This window comes from Paracoccidioides lutzii (genome assembly GCF_000150705.2).
Source record: "Paracoccidioides lutzii Pb01 unplaced genomic scaffold supercont2.16, whole genome shotgun sequence".
Classification (NCBI taxonomy): domain Eukaryota; kingdom Fungi; phylum Ascomycota; class Eurotiomycetes; order Onygenales; family Ajellomycetaceae; genus Paracoccidioides; species Paracoccidioides lutzii.
Window position 1 is genome coordinate 404,469 of NW_015440962.1, and position 20,606 is coordinate 425,074.

A 20,606-nucleotide genomic window follows, 5' to 3' on the forward strand; every position below is an offset into this window, starting at 1 on the left:
TTGGCATAAGCCTACAAAAGCAAAAGGTCAAGTTTGCGACGCAATGGAAAAAGAAAAATGACCTAATCTTCGCAGTTCCCACCACGATGACACGCGTATCTGCGGCCATTTGGGTGCTTCGCCTGGCTGGTATCCCTTCCAATTGCTTTCTTTCTGCGAATGCCTGTGGTTGAAGGTATGGAAGTGGTGTATTGGTACAAAAGAATGGGGAAGACAAACGCTCCAGAACTAGAACGACCCAAGACAGGGACGAAGTGAATTCATCCTTCTGAATTGAGTAGTACTAGATGAGCACTTACTGTTGAGAAACAGTATATTATCTCTTTCCTTCGGTTCCATGGTTGGCATTTCCCATAGGTATTAAGGCTAGCGCTAAAAAGGAGTCTGGTAATGATTGGGTTTTAAGCCTTGGAAGATTGGTATATCGAGCTACAGAATTGGCTTGTCACATTATGAGCTTGTTTCAACAGCAAATAGACAACGGTGGGCTACCACGGCCTTCTAATCGACAATAGTTCAAAGGGTTTTCGGTAGATCGATGAGAAAATGCTAGAATCTTGTGTTGGGTCCGGAGACTCAGCCTGATGCGTTATTAAAGCCATGTTAGCTTTTAATCTTCAAGGCTAGGAGGGTCTCCGGCAGCATACTTGGAAGAGCCTTGCTTGGGTGATATAGTATTCCTCGGCACTGTGACACGTCTAGGCGCAACAATCGAACGGGATGAATCTAAGTCGATCCTAGGGAGGGGGAAGAATGCATGTATCAGAGGATCAAATCTTGCGCGTGATTTCCCATCACAAGATGAACAAACGAAAAGAGTGAAAAAGGATCTCAACCCAATCCTCATACTTCCGGCACGAGTTGACGATTGCCTTTGCTTCACTCCCAGGTTGGTGGATATGCTATGGCAATTCCGGTTTACATGCCAACCAAGCAGTTATCCCTGAAGGTGAACCAAGTCTTGACAAGCTTAACTGCATCTGTTGATCGCCAATTAGATTGACCCCACTGAGCCACACCAGATTTTTCATTGTAGAGGATATCGAGAGATATGTATGGATTAGTCTTTCAGACGCAATATCTTGATGGGACGTCATCCAGAGACGATCAAATTGTATTGTTGGGGGTAACCGTATCAAACATATTGACTTCTTTTTTAAAGCTTCTTTCTTCAATCAACCTCGAGGGTATTGTTTAGAATTGATTTGAGTGCAGAATTGATCGGTTTAGCCGGCCCGTGGAATTTGCAAAAGTGTGAGCCTGCCGGCAGAGAGAGTTTGAGAACATGAAGCTAAGTCAACCGGCAGTTTCCCACTCTTCCGGAGGCTCATGGTGGAGGCTTGACAATTTCAAGCGACCCCTTGGCGAGAAGGGAAAGCTGCAGCAGAATTTTGGCAACGCTTGGATCAATTTGTGCCTTGACCAGATTGTCTCTGCATGTGCAGGTTCGGCTTGCAGCAGCATACATGACAATCCCACACTAATCACTATTTGCTAGCTTCTCGGGAGCCAAATTAACGATTCGCCTTGTGCACAGCTGGTGGGTTTTCTGCCGATGTCCTCATTTTCGCACCTGATGTTTGCGCCACTTTCAAGTTTTCGCTTCAGAGAATCCGCTGCAAAGGGTCAGTTAACTTATTATGGTTGTTGGCCATTTTCCACTTCCTCTCGCTATAGAGCATCTCACTAGCCTTAATACACGCTTGCTACAGCAGATCGAAACCAGCTGGTTCTTATTATAGTAATTTCCATACTTACTTGGGAACAGAGGTAAGCAAGGAGACGTTGTCCCGCGAATTGCAGATTATCGCATGTTGCTGGTGATGATGGTTGGGCGAAAAGGTTGAATATTGCGCCGTTTGAACCGGATGAGTTGACTCGAGGGCCGCGCTGCTGAGTCAGCCGGGATCTTGCTGTCCCACTCCACCTCGCAGCGAGTTAACAAAAAACATTCATTCGCAGCGATTATTTGCTTCAAGGCACGTTCCAGCCGTGAGTTGCACCATGCAGCTCCCATTCGTCGCTGTTGTTTGATCACTTTTTTGAGACGTAAATCCCGTTCCAAGCGGTGATAACAACTGATTTCGCAAGGCAACGCAGTGGTGACGGCTTACACCATTCGACACGAGGGGCTCCTCAGAAGGTGTGTGCTATTGTCCAGCTCGCCGGGTTGCATATCAATACCGCTCTTCTCCGTATTCCGTACATAAGGTCGCCTCCGCTTCCATAATAATACACAGCAGGAATCTGTCACTGTCAATTGACGTGAGTTTTCACATCCTCTTCCTGCTGTGGTTAGGTCTTGCTGGTAGCTTTATTACTGCAACTCTGCTTTGCTTCCCCAATATACTCTATGTAGTCGTTCTATTATTTGACATTACTATTATATGCTACGTTCTCTGCCTTTCATGTGCTATCAGAAAACCGTCATGTTTTGCAGCTGGCCGAGCCCCCTTTACTCATCAGATAAAATCACAAAGAAGCACGAACACACATTGGGTTGATTGGTGGTGCTCTCTGTGTATTGCACCATTCATGCTCAGACTGCTGCATTAGACATGTGCAGCCTTGCTTACCGTCAATTTTGTTCTCTAGAATCTGCGGTAGCACGATTTCACCTCCAGACATTTCAGGCTGCTCCGGCATTCCGACGCTTATTTCGAGCCCCCTATCTGGATAATTTCCACCGAACACCGCATTACAACCCCACCATAGGCGCTGTTCCTTCACCAGACAATATGGCAGACCCAGACCATATGGCGGAGTTCCAGAAGCTCTCCAATAACTATGAACCGGATTTACAGGTGGGCAGCATGTCTCTTGTCTTCCAACATAGCCTATGTTGATCCGTTGGCTAATTGGTTCGCACAGGGTCCCCTCGTTGGTCCAAAACAGTCCAGCGGCACGATAACCTCCGAATATGCAAATGCAGATCCGATATATGTTGCAAAAACTATTGTATGTTGAGAACGTTTCTCACAAATCTCGGCAGTGTATGCCTGCTTACCTGTTTCTAGGCACTCTCACACACCCATTCTCATTATCGTGTTATGAAAGGGGATGGAAACTGTGGATGGAGAGGTGAGCTATTCAATGCTTCCGTTTCTTTGGCTTTCTATGTGCTTGAGACTTATTCTACGCTAGCAATTGCTTTCGGATATTTCGAGACTTTGTTCAACCTGAGAGATGCTGCAAAAGTGACCCAAGAATTGGCGCGGATGAAATCCTTGAATGAGCTTTTGGACTCCACTGGATGCCAAGAGCATCTCTATGAAATGTTCGTTGATGCAACGGAGGAGCTTCTTACCCGTATATCTCAGGAGATTGAGAAAGGAAGCTATGACGATTCATTCCTCTTTCAAGCGTTTAATGATGAATATAATTCATCTTCTATCATTATGCATTTTAGGGTAAGTCTGAGTCTACGGAATTAGCCACCATTTGTCAATTCTAAGGCCTGGCTTACAAATTTTATCTCATCAGTTGGTGACTAGTGCATGGATGAAGTTGAATCCGAGTCGCTACGCGGACTTCCTCGGAATTCCCCTTGTTGACTACTGCACAAGAACAATCGAAACTGTTAAAAGTGAAATCGACCAAATTGGGATTCAGGGGCTGTTCGACGGAGTCATTGGAGCGTCCGGATTTGCCATTGAGATTCTTTATCTGGATAGGAGTGAAGGAACTCAAGTAACCCCACATTTGCTCTCACCCAATAATCCTATAGCGACGATCATGCTTCTTTATCGACCGTAAGAAACTACATTCTTTTGCTCACCTTGAAATAGTAAATGGCTAAAATGATCTGTAGGGGTCACTACGATCTTCTTTACCGAACCGAGCAGCCAATCCAAAACCAGGAAATAACCCAGGTCAATTACCAATATTCTATGACTTCTGACTATGCCTCTTGGTATTCAAATGCCCTGCCATTTGATCTAAACCCAACTTTGATGGCCATACCGAGTCTCCCATTCGACACGACCAGTGTTCCGTCGCCACTGCATGCCAGCCAGTCGCACACATATCCCATGCACATCAACTCTAGTATTCGCCCTCCACTAGCTCCTCGGTCTCCACCAGCTCTATCCGAACATTCTTCATTCCCCGGTTTCCACATCAGCCGAGTTTCCACTCCGGGTAAATCCTCAGAGCTCCAGATCAGGATGAACCCCTTAGTATGTGAACCGATGAATACTCTCCCGCTGACGTCTGTACCATTCCGCAAGTAAGTGGATTGCTAGGTTTCTCTTCTCCATTTCCCACACTTCCTTGAAAACAAAACCTGACCTCAACAATCCAAACCTGTACTGACAACTCAGTTCTCCTAATAACCTTGCACATTTCCAAAACCCCGATTTCCAGCCATCTCAATGGGACCCAAACGAGGAGTATAAGTAGCGCAGTTCGCCCGCTATATTCCGATGGTGGGAATAGCTAATTCGTGATGAGAAATGACTTCCAACATTTTTACTTGTTCTTACTCGCCCTAGAAACCTTTGTCCCATTATTTTGTCATATATTCATTTAGCGTTGTGGCGTTCCTATTGCTCACAAGTTGAAGTTTCGATACTCCCAGCCCGTTTGTTCACCATTTTATTTCACCCTCTCATTTTGACTCCATTGAGCTGCTCACTCATGACGCTTTTTATGTTCTCTTCTTTACCTTCACGAATTATTTATTATTGCAGAATATTGCTGAATTTACATTATACTATTAGCATATGTGTTATATTCCGTCCATATCATAGATACGGATGATATCACTTTCTTTCAAGTCAGTCCCGCATTTTCAATCCGGTCAGTTTTATTACTTCTTGGATGTTAGTGGAGTAGTACTGAGCTTCATTATTAATAGGGCTTTCCGTATTAAAAAAAAAAAAAAAAAAAAAAAAATGATAAACGGCTGCTTGCAAGTGTCATGATAATCGATCTTTCTGTGCTAGACAGCATTTGAAACCGCTTGTATACGATTGTTGTGAATTAATGACCAATAGGAAGATTTTCGGGCAATTGAGCTTGTTACTCGACAGTATCTACACTGGAATTTTTGACAACCGAAATGAAGCTATATTACCCACTATTTTGCCTTCAGAAGACATCCGACATTCAAACAAATCAACTACCGACACACAAACTGATCCTGTTTCCTCGCTGTTTCCATCTTAAAACCAAAAGCAAAAAGAAGAATCTCAAGGCTATACGGTAATGATGTCACGGGACATGATGGGGCAATATGAGAATATGGACGCAAATGTGCAGCTCTAACGAGACAAGGAACAGAACGGGAACAACGGAAGAGAGGGGCAACCACGAGGAAAAGAAATGTTCAACAAACACTCTCTAGCCGGTTACTTTTGCCTGGTTCTCCAGACGAATTATGCAGATAAGGGTGTCTCAGCATGAAAGCGTTGGTGAAAAGAGAGACGACGCTCGCCGCTTGTGATGGATGCCGCGAACGCCATCCTTCAACGTGCAGACCCATCTCGAACAGAGGAGAGTCAGATGCCGTGGCGTAATACAACCTTTTTGTTTCTGCCGCTTGATTATGGTGTTGTTGCTGCCGTCTTCGTTCTTCCCTTCACTGTCGAACTCCCCAATGATCTGAAGTAATATCACATATGATTCGGGCTTTTTTTGTGACTGGCATTGGTGGGAAGGTGGTGGTGTTAACAGTGGAGGGTGAAGGTTGGCTTTCTGGGCCGTTGATCATTGACATTACCGGTGGCTACATTGCCCGGGAATAAGAACGGTTGGATCTTATCTTCGTCACCGATCCACGTATCCCACAACTCATCATTCTTATGCCTAGATTACCACTAATCATAACATGCAAGGTCCTTTACATCGTTGAGACCAGATCTCGAGTACTGCTTTTTGAGGATCTCAGCCACCTCCTCCTGATGTCCGTCTTCTCTTGCTCATTTTTCACTAATGAGCAGTTAAAGCTTGTCAACCAGCTATGTGACTAGCGTGACAATCTGTGTGATAGTAGAGAGTTTGGGAAGTTTGTCCAGGGCTTTGACGGTTAACTCTCTCCACACTTTTCGTCATCCGGGTTCAAGGCGGATGATATGTGGCGCAGGATTTCCTCGTCACGATGTCATTTGGTTCAAAAGATGTAAACTTCCCTCCTTTCCACCCCGGCTACATCTGTCAATCGAAAGAGGGAGAGCTTCAAGTCCCGCAGGGTTCCCGACAGATGCAGAAATAACTTGCAGCGAGGCTGCAGAAAAGGAGGGGTTCTCAATCCAGCAACGAAAGTCAACGTGTTGTCATGATGGATATCTGGATAATTTCTTTTTATTTTCCCTTTGCGGCTTGTTCATTTTTGCACATTCTTTTCTGGGGCTTGCATTTGCATTGGTTGGTTAGATGACTGCTGAAGACAAGACCTATGATCCTCAATTCCGTGACGGCCTCTTGGCGTGGAAGTGACTGTTCAGTCGTTTATTGGGTAGCATGAGAGCGAAAGAGATTGAGACTCAGAAAAGAACAAAGGAAAAGACGAATAAGAGACAAGAGAGAAAGGGGGGCTGAACTGCTAAGGATTTACGATTGGCTAGATGCAAGAGGGACGAGCACCCTGGGAGCAGGGCTACACGCCTCCTAGAGATAGCTCATTGAGGTGAGAATAGCTGTTTCACGGGCTCCGTTGCCCAATCATGGAGTATGTTGAAAGTTGGATAGGCGATAAAAAGGAATCTGTGTTTGCAAGAGCTGTGTTTGCGAGAACCCCAGTGCAAAGACAACTTTGAGATGCAAGGATACATCAGAAGAAATAGACAACAGGCTCGTTGGGATAATTGAATACGTTTGACATCGGACGCATCAGACTTATTATTAGATCCAGATCTGCAACAGAGCTCCATAGCAAAGTTAACCAACTACTTAACTATTTACTCTATAGTTATTTAGCTGGTTAATTAGCCTCGATGATGATTTTCAGTCAAAGCGGGGAACCTCTTTCGATAACCGACCAGTCAGCCACACATGAGCCTGGGATTACAACCTGGAAAAGAACCTCGTTGAACAATTTGGACAGGTTGAATAACTACCTGCATCCAAGCTAGTTTCCTTCATTTCTATGAATCATTTTGTGAATCTGAGGAGGTTCCGTTCTACCCAGTTAACCGTGGTTTAACTTAAACCACTGGAGCCTGTTCCGTATATGAACTATGGCCAGAAGAATAGAACCAGCACAGCATCATGGCATCACCTGCGACAATTGTGACATGGACCCCATCATAGGCCACAGATTTAAATGTATCAATTGCCAGGACTTCGACCTGGTAAGAGGAGCGTGATGTTTCATATTCCCGCTCAAACAAATCACCCCGCCCTCCGGGCTATCTTCCTTACACAGCGTGGTTGGGATGCATCCAATGAACCAATATCACTTCCGATATTGAGTAAGCCCTTTGGTGATCATGTATTGATTATTCTGTTCTTGATCTCCATCCACCATGCGCGCACAGTGCTCAAGTTGCGAGGAATTCAACCTCCACGATCACACACATACATTCCTCAAAATCCGGACACCAATTCCGTTAATCAACGATGTCTACCAATTCATCCCCGCTCCACCCCCACGACTCCTAGAGCTTCGGGCCCTGGGCAATGGGCCAAGTACAGCCACTCCCACCACTGTTCAGCAGCAACTAGACCCCCGATTCGTCCTGCATGACCGGGGCATCGCAGCGATACAATCCCCACAAACCGGAACCACATACATCAACGCTCCTTCACCAGCTTTCGTCGACTCCGTTAACCAATTCGCTTTCAAACTGCTCCACAGCATCGCAACATCAGGATATCCCTGCGGTATTGCGTCTGCCAACATCTACCGTTGCCTCATGATGGCAGCAGCAGGCTCCCAGGGACTAAATCTCGATGCCTTTTCTAGAGTGCTTGGTTTTAACACCTCAGAAGTATCGGTGTACGGTGCCATAAAGGATATCGTGCAACTGGATGAGTACTGCAAGCCCAATCCTCGTTCCACACCCGTTGCTGCTGCTGCTGCTGCTGGTAGTGATATTGAGCTAGATATCAGCAGCTCGATATGGTATGGGAAATCGTTTTTGATTGAGCCGATATGGGCTGGAGCAATGAGCACAGTGTTCAAAGCGACGCTTGCGCCGCAGGATGCGCGGGCAATGAATCTGTGGGTTCACGAAAAGACCAGGGGGAAAATTGCCGGCCTAGTGGCAGAGGAGGAGGTATCTGACGTAGATATTAAACTGGTGACGAGTTTGTACTTCAAAGCCAAATGGGCGGTGCCGTTTGAGAGATCCAACACACGTGTGGATAGATTTCGGAGTTTCGGGAGTGATCATACTGATAGCTGGGCGGGCGGGATGCCGTGCCATATGATGCATCGAACTAGTGAGATCTTGTATTGGGAAGATAACATCGCGCAGATGTGTGTGTTGCCGTATAAGAACGGTAACACGAAACCGCATCATTCCCCTTTTCTTCCACTTTCAGCTGGGGCAGCTGGGGCAGCTGATGCATCCCCAACTTGGAACGCAGCCATAATCCTTCCCAAAACCCCCGGCGTAGGATCCGTTCTCGCCATCCTCTCTCACTTCTCAGCTTCTCCCTCTGTCCTCCGCCCCTTACTTGTTACCAGCCATTCCGATACCACTAGCGGTCAGTCCTGGAGCCTAAAACCCACATTCCTCCACCTCTCCCTGCCCCGATTTACTTTAAAACAAAGCACAGACATCTCCGAACCCCTCTTCAATCTTGGGTTGCGGCCCATCTGCCGCCCATCCCCAGACTTCGCGCCCATCTCACGTTCACAACCCGCCTATGTGACAAATATCAAACATGATTTGTTCGTAGAGGTGAATGAAGAAGGGACGGAGGTTGCTGTTGTGACAAGTTCGGGGGTTTTTGGTAGTGCTGCAAGTGCTATGAGGGTTCCTGTAGCGATGAGAGTTGATAGGCCATTTTTGTTTTTTGTTTTTGATGCAGGAACCGGGGTTGTGCTGTGTTCGTCAGTTGTTAGTGAGGTGGGGAAGGGAGAGCAGGAGAAAGGATAGGAACGGATGGAGAAGAGTTTTATGTCTATTTATTTTGCCTGCGAGAGATACCGCTAAGAAGAGAATGGAAGAATGCATTGGCGTATAGATCCATGTATATCTTCTTTACATGAATAGAGGTGGAATTCTTTTAAACGAATAAATTTACATACAGTTTGTTTCCGCCAACCCAATTATTTCGCAGGGGAATCCAGGTGCTTTTTACCTAACGCATAGTTATATCTCAAGAATGGAAAATGGAAAATGGAGAGCTTCCTCTCTTATAGATATCAAGAGAGCAAACCCTCCGTACCCTCCGTACCCTCCTCCCTATCGATCCTCAACCCCATTGACCATGCTTCCACCCCTTTGCACCCCCTCCGTACCCTCCTCCTCCTCCTCCTCCTCCTCCTCCTCCTCCTCCACAACCGCCCAATCCCGCACACCCCCTTTCCAATCCGCAATCCTCCCCTTTCTAACCTCCACAATAACAACCCTCACCGTATCATCCACCGAAGGCGCAACTACACTTTCCCTCCCCCTCTCCCCCTCACTTGCCGCAGCAAACAAGCTCGTTCCATCCGTCACATCGGCCGCAAAGGTATTATTCTCCAAATGTCTCTCTTTACACCATTTCTCTTCCTCAGATCCTTGCTCCGCAAACCTCGCCTCACCAATGATAGTCGTGCTGATGCTGCTCAGGGCACTCGTGTTGATATTCAGTAAGAGAGAGGCGAGACTGGAGTGTGTAGCGGCGGGGGGCGGGGGCCCGTCACGGGCAAGACTGGAGTGGGTCGAGCAGGTGGGCGGCCGGTGGGAGACCCAGTCGTGGACCAGGAGGGAGACACGAGGGTTTGAGAGGAGGTTCAGGGTCTTTTTGGAGGCGGCGTTGGTGGTCATTATTATTGTAGGGTGGGTTGTGAAGGTGGTCGAGGGGAGGTAGGTGTAGCTCATCAGGCTAACATGAGGGGTTTGGTCGTCACATGTTGCTAGATGGAGCTGAGGAGGGACATGGCGATGTTAGTGGGCAGGCATATTTTCATATGTATGTTCGCCAGGGTACATGACATACGAATCTTGAATTCTTGAGGCAGCTGTCTACTTCCGGCGGGAGGCTGCTGGTGAACAGTGGATGCGTTGTTGTGGCAGATGCCTCGTAGCTGAGGGGTGGGTGGGTTTCCGCCATTGTGGGTCTGCTTGATTTCGGCTGTATCTGAGTATAGGGATAGCTATCTGCTCACTTGGGGGTTGGCAGTTTCTTCACACCAACTGACTTGATAACTACACATAATAATTTAGTTGTGTGTTTTCCATCAACTGAAATAACATCGCACGTTGATGATGTTGACGTGGATGTTCGCTGATGTCACACATACATTGAACTTTGGCTAACTGATTAGTTAGTTAGTTACCTCAAAACAGCTTCTGGTTACATTGATGTAACTCGCAACCGAGTCGGCCACTGAAAACCACCAACTAACTATGCATTGATTTAAATTGCAGTTATCAACAACAATCAGAAGAAATTCCATTCACAATTAAAATATACCAGGATTAAAACTTCTTTTTGCATGCTCAATAGTTTTAGAGTCATTATATAATGTTTATAATTATAATTATAAAATAAAAGATCTAAATATATATGATTAATTGATTATATTTTCATATATATATATATATATATATATATATATAAAAAGGGTAATATAATCTTTAATTTTTTCATAAGATCTTTCTTATATTAAATTAATCTTTTAGATTCTTTAATATTATTTAATTCTTCTTCTTTAAATTAAATATATTTTAATATTATTTTTATAATTTTTATAATAATTATTTTTTATTTATGATATTACTATTAACACTTCATCTCAGCATTGTATTATTGTATGAATTAATAAATTAATTTTGTAAGATTGAATTAGCTAGTTAACTATATAAAATATAAACTTTTTATTTATTACTAATGTTGATAAAAATTAAATCTTTATTATCTAATTTTATAATTTTCAACGATATAGTTTCATACTTTATTATATCTTAAATCCAGTAAAGATGTTTTTAACCCTGCATTAAATAAGTATGAAGACATTGTTTTATCACATGTTACTTCGCAGCTTTTCATTCCAAGGACTATTATAACCTTCGTTGACGACGAAATATTGTTGTGTGTAAAACCAGCTACTCGTTGGCTTAAGATCTCAACCCTTCCTATGTAGGGAGGCACGTGATTAGGGTAGCTGCAAAAGCATCCACGGGTTTGATACTTTTTTAAACGTCTTCCAGTTCAACGTCATCTCTTCATTCTCTTCATTCTCTTCATTCTTCTCATTACAGTCCAGTCTCTTCTCTCTATCAGTCAAGTCCGACTCATTGGATTCTACTCTTTGTGTTGTTATTGTAGACTGTGCCATCAGATTTTACCCGCGGCCTCTGTTCTGCAGCCTAGACTTACTTCTCTTCCAGTCTGCACGGAGGTCCCGTAACTATCCTGGCTCTCGGATAGGGTGCTACCTGGGCGCTATCCCTGCCACACGGCTGTTTCCCCTCTCCAGTCCACCACTGTCTTTGTGCTTCGAAACTACCTACATTCATTGTTGCTCCCCGTACCTCTGTGTCTGCCAATCTCTCATTCCAACTTGTTCACCGTACGCCCTCGCCTGTTATACTGCCACTAAGTACACCCATTCAACACGGTCCTCGAGTGGAGGAGTTGGGTTAGTTGGTGACAATCAGTTGTTATTATTGCTTTGTCCACATACTTCCCAGACACCAATCATAACAATTATACAGCTTACAACTCCTGCACTTGTACTCTATACTACTCTACTATTTTCTATTTCACCATGTTGGCTCCACGTCTACTCCGATCCAGCTCTGCCTCACCCCAAGCCTGGATCCGTTCCTTGTGCACAACCGCAGCGCTATGTCGGGCCCCTTCGATTAGAGACATCACACCAGACACCGCGGCCTCCTTCAACGCGAGGCAGAAGGAGTTTCGGGAGAACCTGGAAGCTGCTCGGAGGAAAAAAGAACAGCAAGAGAGTCAGTTGGGTGATGCTTCTGTTTCTCCTGCTTCATTTTCCTTTACAAGTCGTCAGCAATCGGGCTCAACGCATCCCACTGCTCCAGGCATGAGCAATGTGAGCGGGAAGTCCGATCGTGCCGCCGCTGGCGTTGCAGTTGCTTCAGCTACGGCGGCTTCTAATGATGCTCCTACTCCTCTTATTATTGACGCTGCGGAGACTTTGGACGTGCATGGTTTGAGCTCACTCTCCACCCATCGCATTGTAGGGGAACACCGTCAGTCCGAAACCAGTAACACTCCCAGGCGTGGCACCTTGTCCAGCTTGATCTATGGCACCAAAGAAGGACAGCAGCTGGACAAGGATATCGAGCGGTCTTTCTCAGAGGTGCTGGCCCGGGGAAAATACGTGCATTCGATTGTCTTCCATGAAGTCAAGCCGGATAAAGTGGATGAATATGTCGACTTGGTCGGGCAGTGGTATCCGAAGATGGCCCAGATCGAGAATAACAAAGTTCATCTCGTTGGAAGTTGGAGAACACAGGTCGGAGACAACGATACATTTGGTAAGTCTGAGTGAACACTGTCCGTCATGAAAGCGATCCATTGCTAAACTACGGTGATTCTATTTAGTCCACATCTGGGAATACCAACGCTATTCGGGTTATCACGCCTCCTTGCACGCCATTTCCGAGCACCCCGAATTCCGCGCATTTGATCGTCGCCTAAAATCCCTCATCAACAGCAAACGCACATCTCTCATGCAAGAGTTCTCCTTCTGGCCAACAACTCCACCCCGTAAACTCGGCGGCCTTTTCGAGCTCCGCTCCTACACGCTGCACCCAGGCAACCTTCTCGAGTGGGAAACCCACTGGCGAAGAGGGCTGCATGCCCGCCGCGAAGTGATGGAGGGAGTAGGCGCGTGGTTTGTGCAGATCGGCGAGCTGAACACGGTGCATCACCTATGGCAATTTGCGGATCTGGAGGAGCGCAAGATTCGACGCGAAAAGTCCTGGTCGATTGAAGGTTGGGCGGATACTGTTCATAAAACGGTGCCGCTGATTCAGACTATGAAGAGTCGGATTTTGATTCCTATGCCGTGGAGTCCCGTTGGATAGATACATATTATCCGCCGAATCTAATTTTGATTGCTGATCGGGGATCTTATACATCTGTCGTCGTGGAAGCGGAAATGGTATATCAAATTTTGGGATCATTGCACGGAAGAGAATGACAGAGCGGACCTGGTGACGGAGAACCCATATATTTCTCATATAATCTTAAATGACTAATCATAGGTACTAGTTAGTTGCTGCTACTTACTGCTGTTGTGCGGGGACGGGAACAGGCGGATGGGATACATTTTACACATCCCGCCCGCCAGTTCCCTGAACTCGAACCTGCTACGGAGTACACTTGTATTACACATGAGGGAAGGGATAGCCGTTGCTATGGGATATGTGAAGAGTGTTATGATATGGCGTGGTATGATTATTAGTGTGAGATTTCCCTTTTTACATGCACTTTTCAAAAGAGATAATTGAAGTTCGACATCGTGAGAAAGAAGATCACATAGGATCAGAAGAATTAGGGTTGAGTTACGTCAGATCAGGTAGAGCATAGATAGTGTTCTCGGAAAGGTAACAGACATAAATATCATCATACCTATCATTCCATATGCAAATTTCATCTTTGTTCCTCCTCTACCTTCACGTCCTCACTTGCGTATACGGTTGCATCTAGGTCCATATACATCCTACATCCTATACATCCTCTCTTTGTCACTCACTCGGTCTTTCTCTAATCCTCACCCAGCGACCTTGTAGTCAGCAGAAGGTTGCCGAAGGGCACAGGAGTAGTAAATTGGGAGAAACGCTAACTGTTAAATCTTCCTCGATCTACTGGAGAAGATAATAACAATATATATATGACAGAATGGCACGCTTGATCAATTGCAAAGGCTGCTAACTACGAGAACGACTATGTACGGTGGTGGCCAACAACTTAGATAAACGGGGAGATGATCTCAAGTAACTACTAACAACGATTACATAGACACCATGGAAAGGAAATATGGAAATGAATAATATAAGATGCCCACCCAGATACCAAAATAAGCACATCATACAAGTCAGGAAACATAAAAGAGATGCTCACATATTTGCTCATAAACTCTCCCTTGCTCTCCCCAAGCCGTTCCTTTCCATCATAACAGGCAAAGGGTTCCCATAGCATTCTCTCCCCCATCTCTTCTCTGCCCCTTCTTCCCTCCCGTTTGCAAGATAAATAACTTGTTAAATGTCCTCTTCACAGACAGAAAGCCCAGCACAGCCAGAAGGCACAAAGAGGTTCAAAGAGTTTTCCAGCTCCTGCAATAAAATGCATAAAATGCCCCTATACTCCCATACGTCCCATAACATACATTGACATATAGGCATGAATGATGCAATCCCCCCAGCACATATGCCCGTGTATACCAGCAATTCAAAAGTGGAGAACAAAAGGAAACCCAAGAGCTGGGTGCGACAAAGAGATTAGCAGAGAGTAGTGGTATATATATATGTACACACATATATATACATACATATGGGAAAACAAAACGTAGATAGATAAATATAGCTCAAAAAATAAAACAAAAATAAAAATAAAAATAAAAATAAATCTAATAATGATTTTCGAAACCACCAAATCCCACACCGACCTCCTATTTCCGTTTTCCTCCTGCTTTTTCTTCTTTTTCTGAAAATCGCCGTCTATCCTGGCACGGAACATATAGAGAACAAGAGATATATACACCTCACTTCCTCCTCTGCGTGAGTTTCGCGCACATCTCAATTAGACCAGCTTTCGCTTCGCTGTCTGGGAGGATGCTGATGGACTCGATGGCTTTATCGGTGTATTCCTGCGCGAGAGCGCGGGTCTGCTCGAGGCCGTCGGATTGGGCGACGATTTGGCGGGCCTGTTATTTTTTTTTATATTTTTTTCGGTGTGGATTTTTGGGTTAGTGGATTGGATATTTTCTAAAGTGTGCGGGTAGCAATTGTGCGATGATGGAGGGGGGGAGAGATTGGCTGTTTGGAAGTATATGCCTGTTCCCTCTGCTTCTTGAAATTGCAACCCTTCCCCTCCCCCGGCCAAAAGACTACACAGGATAGAAAAAATTATATGATGGAAATAAAATGAAACTCAAAAAACTCACCAACTGCACATCGCCCTCTCGTCTAAACTTCCTGCCAACCAGTGCACCCAACTCCGGATGCCCCCTCCACGCAAACAACAATGGCGCCGTGGCAAGCCCCAGCTCCAAATCCGCCCCAGCCGGCTTCCCCAGCTCCTCACCCGAAATCGTATAATCCAACATATCATCCACGAGCTGGAACGCCAGCCCTAGATTCCGCCCGTACGAATACGCCGCCTCCACAACCTCCGGCGAGCTGTGACCCAGCAACGCCGCTGCCCGACACGATTTACTAATCAGGCTAGCAGACTTCAGGTACGTTTTCTGCAGGTAGTATGCGATCGCCTCCTCAGTGAAGAACGGGTTCTCCTCATCCAGCTCCGTATTTCTCAGCTGCATGAACTCGCCCTCGATCAGGTTTGCAATGACCGTCGCGACCAGCTCGATGACCTCCGGATCCCGCAACCGGGCCAATGCCACAGATGCACGCCCGAGCAAGAAGTCACCGGCAAGCACGGCCATTTTGTTGCCGAATTCCAGGTTCGCGGAGACGGAGGACCGGCGCGTGACAGCGTTGTCGATCACGTCGTCGTGGAGTAGGGAGGCTGTGTGGATTACCTCTGTAATCTCTGCCAGACGGCGTTGGGAGGGGAGGATGTTTCTATCACCCTGCACCTGCCCTTTCTCAACCTCTTCGACGGGGAGCGTGTATGAGGCCTCCGTCGTTGAGGAAGTGAGAACGCTGTGATCTGGATTTGTATCGGCCAGGATGGCGGGGGAAGTAATCGCCTCGTTAATCCCCGATTCACTTACGGATTGCACCTGTCGCGGCGATTTGGGGGCTATGGCTGTTGCCTGTGACATAAGCAGGACGAGTAAGGGGCGGACATGTTTGCCTTCGCTTCTTGTGTAGTATTTCGCTATGCGGTCGAGCAAGGGGTGTCCGGATCCGAGGAGTTGTTGGATGTTCTTTTTCATAAACTTTAGTTCCTTTCCGACGATGCGGAGGGGGTCGATGGATATGGGCGTTTGCGACGGCTGTAATGATGGTGGTGGAGGAGGAGGAGGAGGAGGAGGAGGAGGAGGAGGAGGAGGAGGAGGAGGAGGAGGCGGTGGGTTATTCTTCGAGAAGAGGTTTTGGGCGGCGGAGACGGCGGAGCCCAGGGCTGACTGGTATTTTCGCCGGGAGGGGTGGTAGCTGCGGCTGTTGCAGGGGAGTTTGGGGGAGGGGAGGAGGCTGGAGGATCTGTGTCGCAGCAGGCATTGGGAGCATATTAGAGCTGTTGATGCGGATGCTGGGTGTGCGGAGCGGATCGGAGGTGCAGCAGGGCGGAGGAGGCCATAGGGCGTGAGAGATGGTTGAGCTCGCATTGGCTCGACGGCACCTGGCCCTGGGGGGTTATTATTAATGGGTTTCTTCGCTGTTTAGATACGCATGTAAAATTCAATTGCAATAGACGTTGTGGTTGGAGTATAGATATATATATGCGGCGTTCGTGGTTGGTTGGTTGGTTGGTTGGTTGGATGTTTGTCGTTGTGGCCCCAACATTTTATTTTCATCTTCGGGCGAAAGTCTCAGACACTAACAAAATGCATGAATTCTAAAACGCAAAACGCCGAGGGGCATAATTAAATAAGTAGAAAACATTTTACTAAATAAAGAGAAAGGACAACAACAGGATATTAATGCCAACAACGGCCTTGTATATACAGTCCACAAGAGCTGTTGACTATATGGACTACTCTTCCGACTGCTGCTATTCGTGCTCATCCCTGGATATTCCTACGGCTTCACGGTTAATTCGCCCGCTTCCAAAAGTGGTCCGCATGGAGACTGTTATTATTATGTTACTTGCGTATCCACCAAGATAAAAAGCCAAGGGACAAAAAGTAAAATAAAGGCAGGATGAAGAGATAGAAAAGTGAATTTCATCGAGTTTGTCTAAGATACCGATAACAAAAATTAAAATAAAAACACAAAAAATAAAACAAAATGTGTGGAATAATGAGTAGGATGACTGTACCTGGGAAGCCAGATAATAAAAAGATAGGATGGGATGGGATGAAGGCCCCATGTAGGATGATGTTGGAACAGGGAACTGAACTGACTAGAGAACATGGGAAGACATGAGATAAATAGTAGAACAGTTGAATAGCAAAGTGAGCACAGCACGGAGAATAAAACGGGTTAAAGTTATGGGAAAACAACAAGAAGAAAATATGGCACAATTGGCCCAAGTAGACTTCACTGTACATGAAAACACCCGAACTAGGTTCTGCCTCGGTCGTGCTGTTTTGCCGCCCTTCCAAACCACCCACTGTATCTGTAAGGATTGTTCCGTGAAAAGGGGAAAGATAAGGAGAAAGCAAAAAAAAACGGAATGCAAGCAAGTTGAAGGAGAGGCAGTGAGGGAGCTGCAATCGAAGGGGCGGGGGAGAAAAAAAAAAAAAAAGTCAACAAACAAAATATAATCTGCTCTTTGATTTTTTTTTTTTTTTTTTTTTTTCCTGGTCCCAATTAAGTATAATGATGTCTGTCAATCAAGATCAACCACCCTCCCGCCCGCGAGACAAAATAATAATATGACTCTGACACGATGGACACCTCTACATCCCATCAAAATCCCCTCCGGCATCGTCATCGTCCATGTCCCCCTCGACAATCTCCTTGGCGAGTTCCCGCTCGCGTTCCCGCGCCTCCTGCGCGTTCTTCAACTCGATGCGGTGTTGGTTCATCGGGAATCGCATGGCCTGTTTTAACCCAGTTAGATCGTACATACATATACGTAAACAAAAAAGAAAGAAACATACCTTAACACTCTCATCATGAAGGTTCAAGCAAAATCGGATACGCTCATGGAAAACCTCCCCCGGTTCCGCCGTCGCATACACATCCCCAACATCCTTACTCTTCATAAACCCACGCTCATGGTCCAACGATGCCTCAATCACCCCATCCCGAATGGCCTTGGCAACAATATACTCTGCCGACTCCTCGCTATCCAGCCCGAGACGCAGACAGATATCCCGCAGCGAGATGCGCGTGTACGACAGCGACATCATCCGGATCCCCGTCTTGATAACATTCTGCCGCAGGCGTAGAATGAGTGTGAACGTGCCGTCTCGTCGGAAGGTGGAGTTGTGCTTCTGCACGGTGTTGACGAAGCCGTCCAGGTCTCCGATGCTGACTGCCTGCACGAGGATGAAGTAAGGATGAATGGCGCGCTCGAGGGCAGGTTGGCGGAAAATTGAGCGGTCGGGAATATCACCCATTAGCAGCTCGACGACGATGAGGAGCTTGGTGGATGCTTGGTAGAAGCCGCCGGCGGTGTGCGTTGAAGGGGACTTGCGGGTGGCGCCGATTAGGTGCTCATGGGCCTCTGTGTACTGCAGTTGGATGGCGCGGATTCTTCCAAGGTAGTAGAGATAGCGGGCGATTTGGTTGTTGGAGGCCGCTGGGGGGAATTCCGAACGGGAGATGAATAGGTCTGCTTGGGAGACGTGGGAGGTGGAGAGGTAGTTGCGAAGGAGGAGGGTGGTGACGGTGGCCTGGATATCTTGGTCTTTGCGAAGGACTGCGGTTCTCAGAGCTGAGAGCAGGGGCTGGCGGATGGAGATGACACGCTGCGGCTGGAGAAGGTGGAAGGGGAGCAAGCTGTTCGTAGAAGAGAGAATAGTAGAAAAAGACACGGGCAGCCAAGGAATCCAGAGTCCTTCGGTTCATTGTTCGCAATAGATTCACTAGGCTGCTGGAGAAGCTTGCACCTCGCTCGATATCCTTTTTGTCGTAAAGATATATCTGAATGAGAATGGAGAGGTAGATGTCGACCTCTGGAAGAACCTCTCGCACAGCAACTGCAGCAGCAGCAGCAGCAGCAGTTCCGGTCTTTGCTGATAACTTGGCATCACTATCGATATCCATTGAGGAATCTGTGGGAGCATCCGCGAAAGCCGACTGCCTGTCTAAAGATGCGAGTAGGAAGGATGCCATTGAATCCGAGGGGAGGTATGTCTCTACTATGACCTGGACGAGAAGATCGGCGGAGAGATGTTTCCGCATTGACGATATCGTCCTCAAGACTCGCAATGTAAAACGTGGATCAAAATGGGAAACGGCCCGTTCAAGCAGGGAGAAATTGCTTTTGATATCTATACACATATAAAGATAATAGAGGGATTAGAAATTAGTCAGTCATCGGAGCTATGTCATGTGGTGTGATGCTGATATAAGATGATAATACCTGATAAGGCCTTGTCTCTGGGAGCGATTTGCATCTCAATCTCCGAGGCATCACCGCCGTCTTCTTCAGCTCTATTCATGGCAACATCCGTTCTATTCTGATCCGGATCTCCAGACAACCTAGAGCTCTTGGATGGAGGTACCACGACAGTCATCTCCTCATCTCCGTCACCTCCGTCACGTGTAGCTTGTTGTTGTTGTTGTTGTTGTTGTTGTTGTTGTTGTTGTTGTTGTTGCTGCTGCTGCTGCTGTTGCTCAGCAGAGCCTTTGGTGGTAGCCTCATCCGCCATCTCCACATCTCCCGTCCCATTGACACGATTCTCCACGGATTCAGAGCCATTAGTATGAGGCTTCTCATCAGCGGTCATGTCGTTGTTTGGGGAGCTGGAGGTGGTGGAACCCTTTTTGCCGGCTACGGTCTTACTCCGGACTGATGATCTGGTGGCGGGAGCGGGTTTGTCTTTTGAGTTGGAGGTGGAGCTCTGGGAGGATGAAAGAGCTTTCTCTCCGTTGGCGGAGGGGTCCGACTTGTTGGACCTGAGAGAACGCCTTTCAGCGGGCATTTTCAGGCTGTGAGGGAGCTCTGGAGCGGGCGTGCTACTCGGCGCCTGGAAGCTAGGGTAGCCGGAGGGAAGAGCGGGAATTAAGGGAAGAGAGGAAGAAGGGAAAAACAGGGACGAAACAAAGAGTACAGGATTAAGATAGGTAGACAGCAGGAAACGGGGCGCAGAACGGGGCGCAGAACAGGGAGCAGAGAGGGTGGCTGAAGGGAAGCTGATGCTGCTGGTGTCCTGCGTCGTTGGTGCAGTTGATGTTTGTCCAGGTTTTGGTTTTTGGGGTTTTGGGCGTTGGGAGAAATAGAAAGAACCAGGCCAAGGCCGGGTGACTCAGCAGCAGCAGCAGAAGTAACTAGTTAGTTAACGAACGAACTAGTTAACGAACGAGTTGGCAATTCTAATGAGGGCTGGACAAGGACAGCTGGATTGTCTGAGAGGCTGTATGGGGAGTTGTTTGGCTGTATCTGTATTTTTAATCTCTTGTACTTTATTCATTCATCCCCATTGTGCAGGACCGGGGAGTTGCTATGTGTCTTCATATAATCTCTTGCTGTGGAGATGATAAAATGGGTCCCTGGAA

At 46.8% G+C, this 20,606-nt stretch overlaps 6 protein-coding genes across 6 annotated transcripts; 3 read left to right on the forward strand and 3 right to left on the reverse strand.

Annotated features, from left to right (window-relative positions):
* Positions 1-2,558: 2,558 nt before the first annotated feature.
* On the forward strand, positions 2,559-4,401 carry PAAG_05957 (hypothetical protein; the record flags this gene model as incomplete). The annotated part of the gene is made up of 7 exons (XM_015845736.1): positions 2,559-2,804; positions 2,872-2,958; positions 3,018-3,081; positions 3,145-3,410; positions 3,484-3,752; positions 3,812-4,228; positions 4,323-4,401. The coding sequence occupies 7 exons, from the start codon at positions 2,559-2,561 to the stop codon at positions 4,399-4,401; spliced, it is 1,428 nt and encodes a 475-aa protein (XP_015699962.1).
* A 3,065-nt stretch (positions 4,402-7,466) lies between these two features.
* Positions 7,467-9,047, forward strand: PAAG_05958 (hypothetical protein; the record flags this gene model as incomplete). The annotated part of the gene is made up of 1 exon (XM_002792124.1): positions 7,467-9,047. One exon carries the CDS (start codon positions 7,467-7,469, stop codon positions 9,045-9,047), a length of 1,581 nt encoding a protein of 526 aa, XP_002792170.1.
* A 309-nt stretch (positions 9,048-9,356) lies between these two features.
* PAAG_05959 (hypothetical protein) lies at positions 9,357-10,212 on the reverse strand (the record flags this gene model as incomplete). Its single annotated transcript, XM_002792125.1, has 2 exons — positions 9,357-10,025; positions 10,099-10,212. The coding sequence occupies 2 exons, from the start codon at positions 10,210-10,212 to the stop codon at positions 9,357-9,359; spliced, it is 783 nt and encodes a 260-aa protein (XP_002792171.1).
* A 1,660-nt stretch (positions 10,213-11,872) lies between these two features.
* On the forward strand, positions 11,873-13,169 carry PAAG_05960 (NIPSNAP family protein; the record flags this gene model as incomplete). The annotated part of the gene is made up of 2 exons (XM_002792126.2): positions 11,873-12,617; positions 12,685-13,169. The coding sequence occupies 2 exons, from the start codon at positions 11,873-11,875 to the stop codon at positions 13,167-13,169; spliced, it is 1,230 nt and encodes a 409-aa protein (XP_002792172.1).
* Positions 13,170-14,848: 1,679 nt separating this feature from the next.
* On the reverse strand, positions 14,849-16,600 carry PAAG_05961 (decaprenyl-diphosphate synthase subunit 1; the record flags this gene model as incomplete). The annotated part of the gene is made up of 2 exons (XM_002792127.2): positions 14,849-15,010; positions 15,251-16,600. The coding sequence occupies 2 exons, from the start codon at positions 16,598-16,600 to the stop codon at positions 14,849-14,851; spliced, it is 1,512 nt and encodes a 503-aa protein (XP_002792173.2).
* Positions 16,601-17,836: 1,236 nt separating this feature from the next.
* On the reverse strand, positions 17,837-20,032 carry PAAG_05962 (26S proteasome non-ATPase regulatory subunit 3; the record flags this gene model as incomplete). The annotated part of the gene is made up of 4 exons (XM_015845737.1): positions 17,837-17,980; positions 18,041-18,859; positions 18,918-19,378; positions 19,471-20,032. 4 exons carry the CDS (start codon positions 20,030-20,032, stop codon positions 17,837-17,839), a joined length of 1,986 nt encoding a protein of 661 aa, XP_015699963.1.
* Between the last annotated feature and the right edge of the window lie 574 nt (positions 20,033-20,606).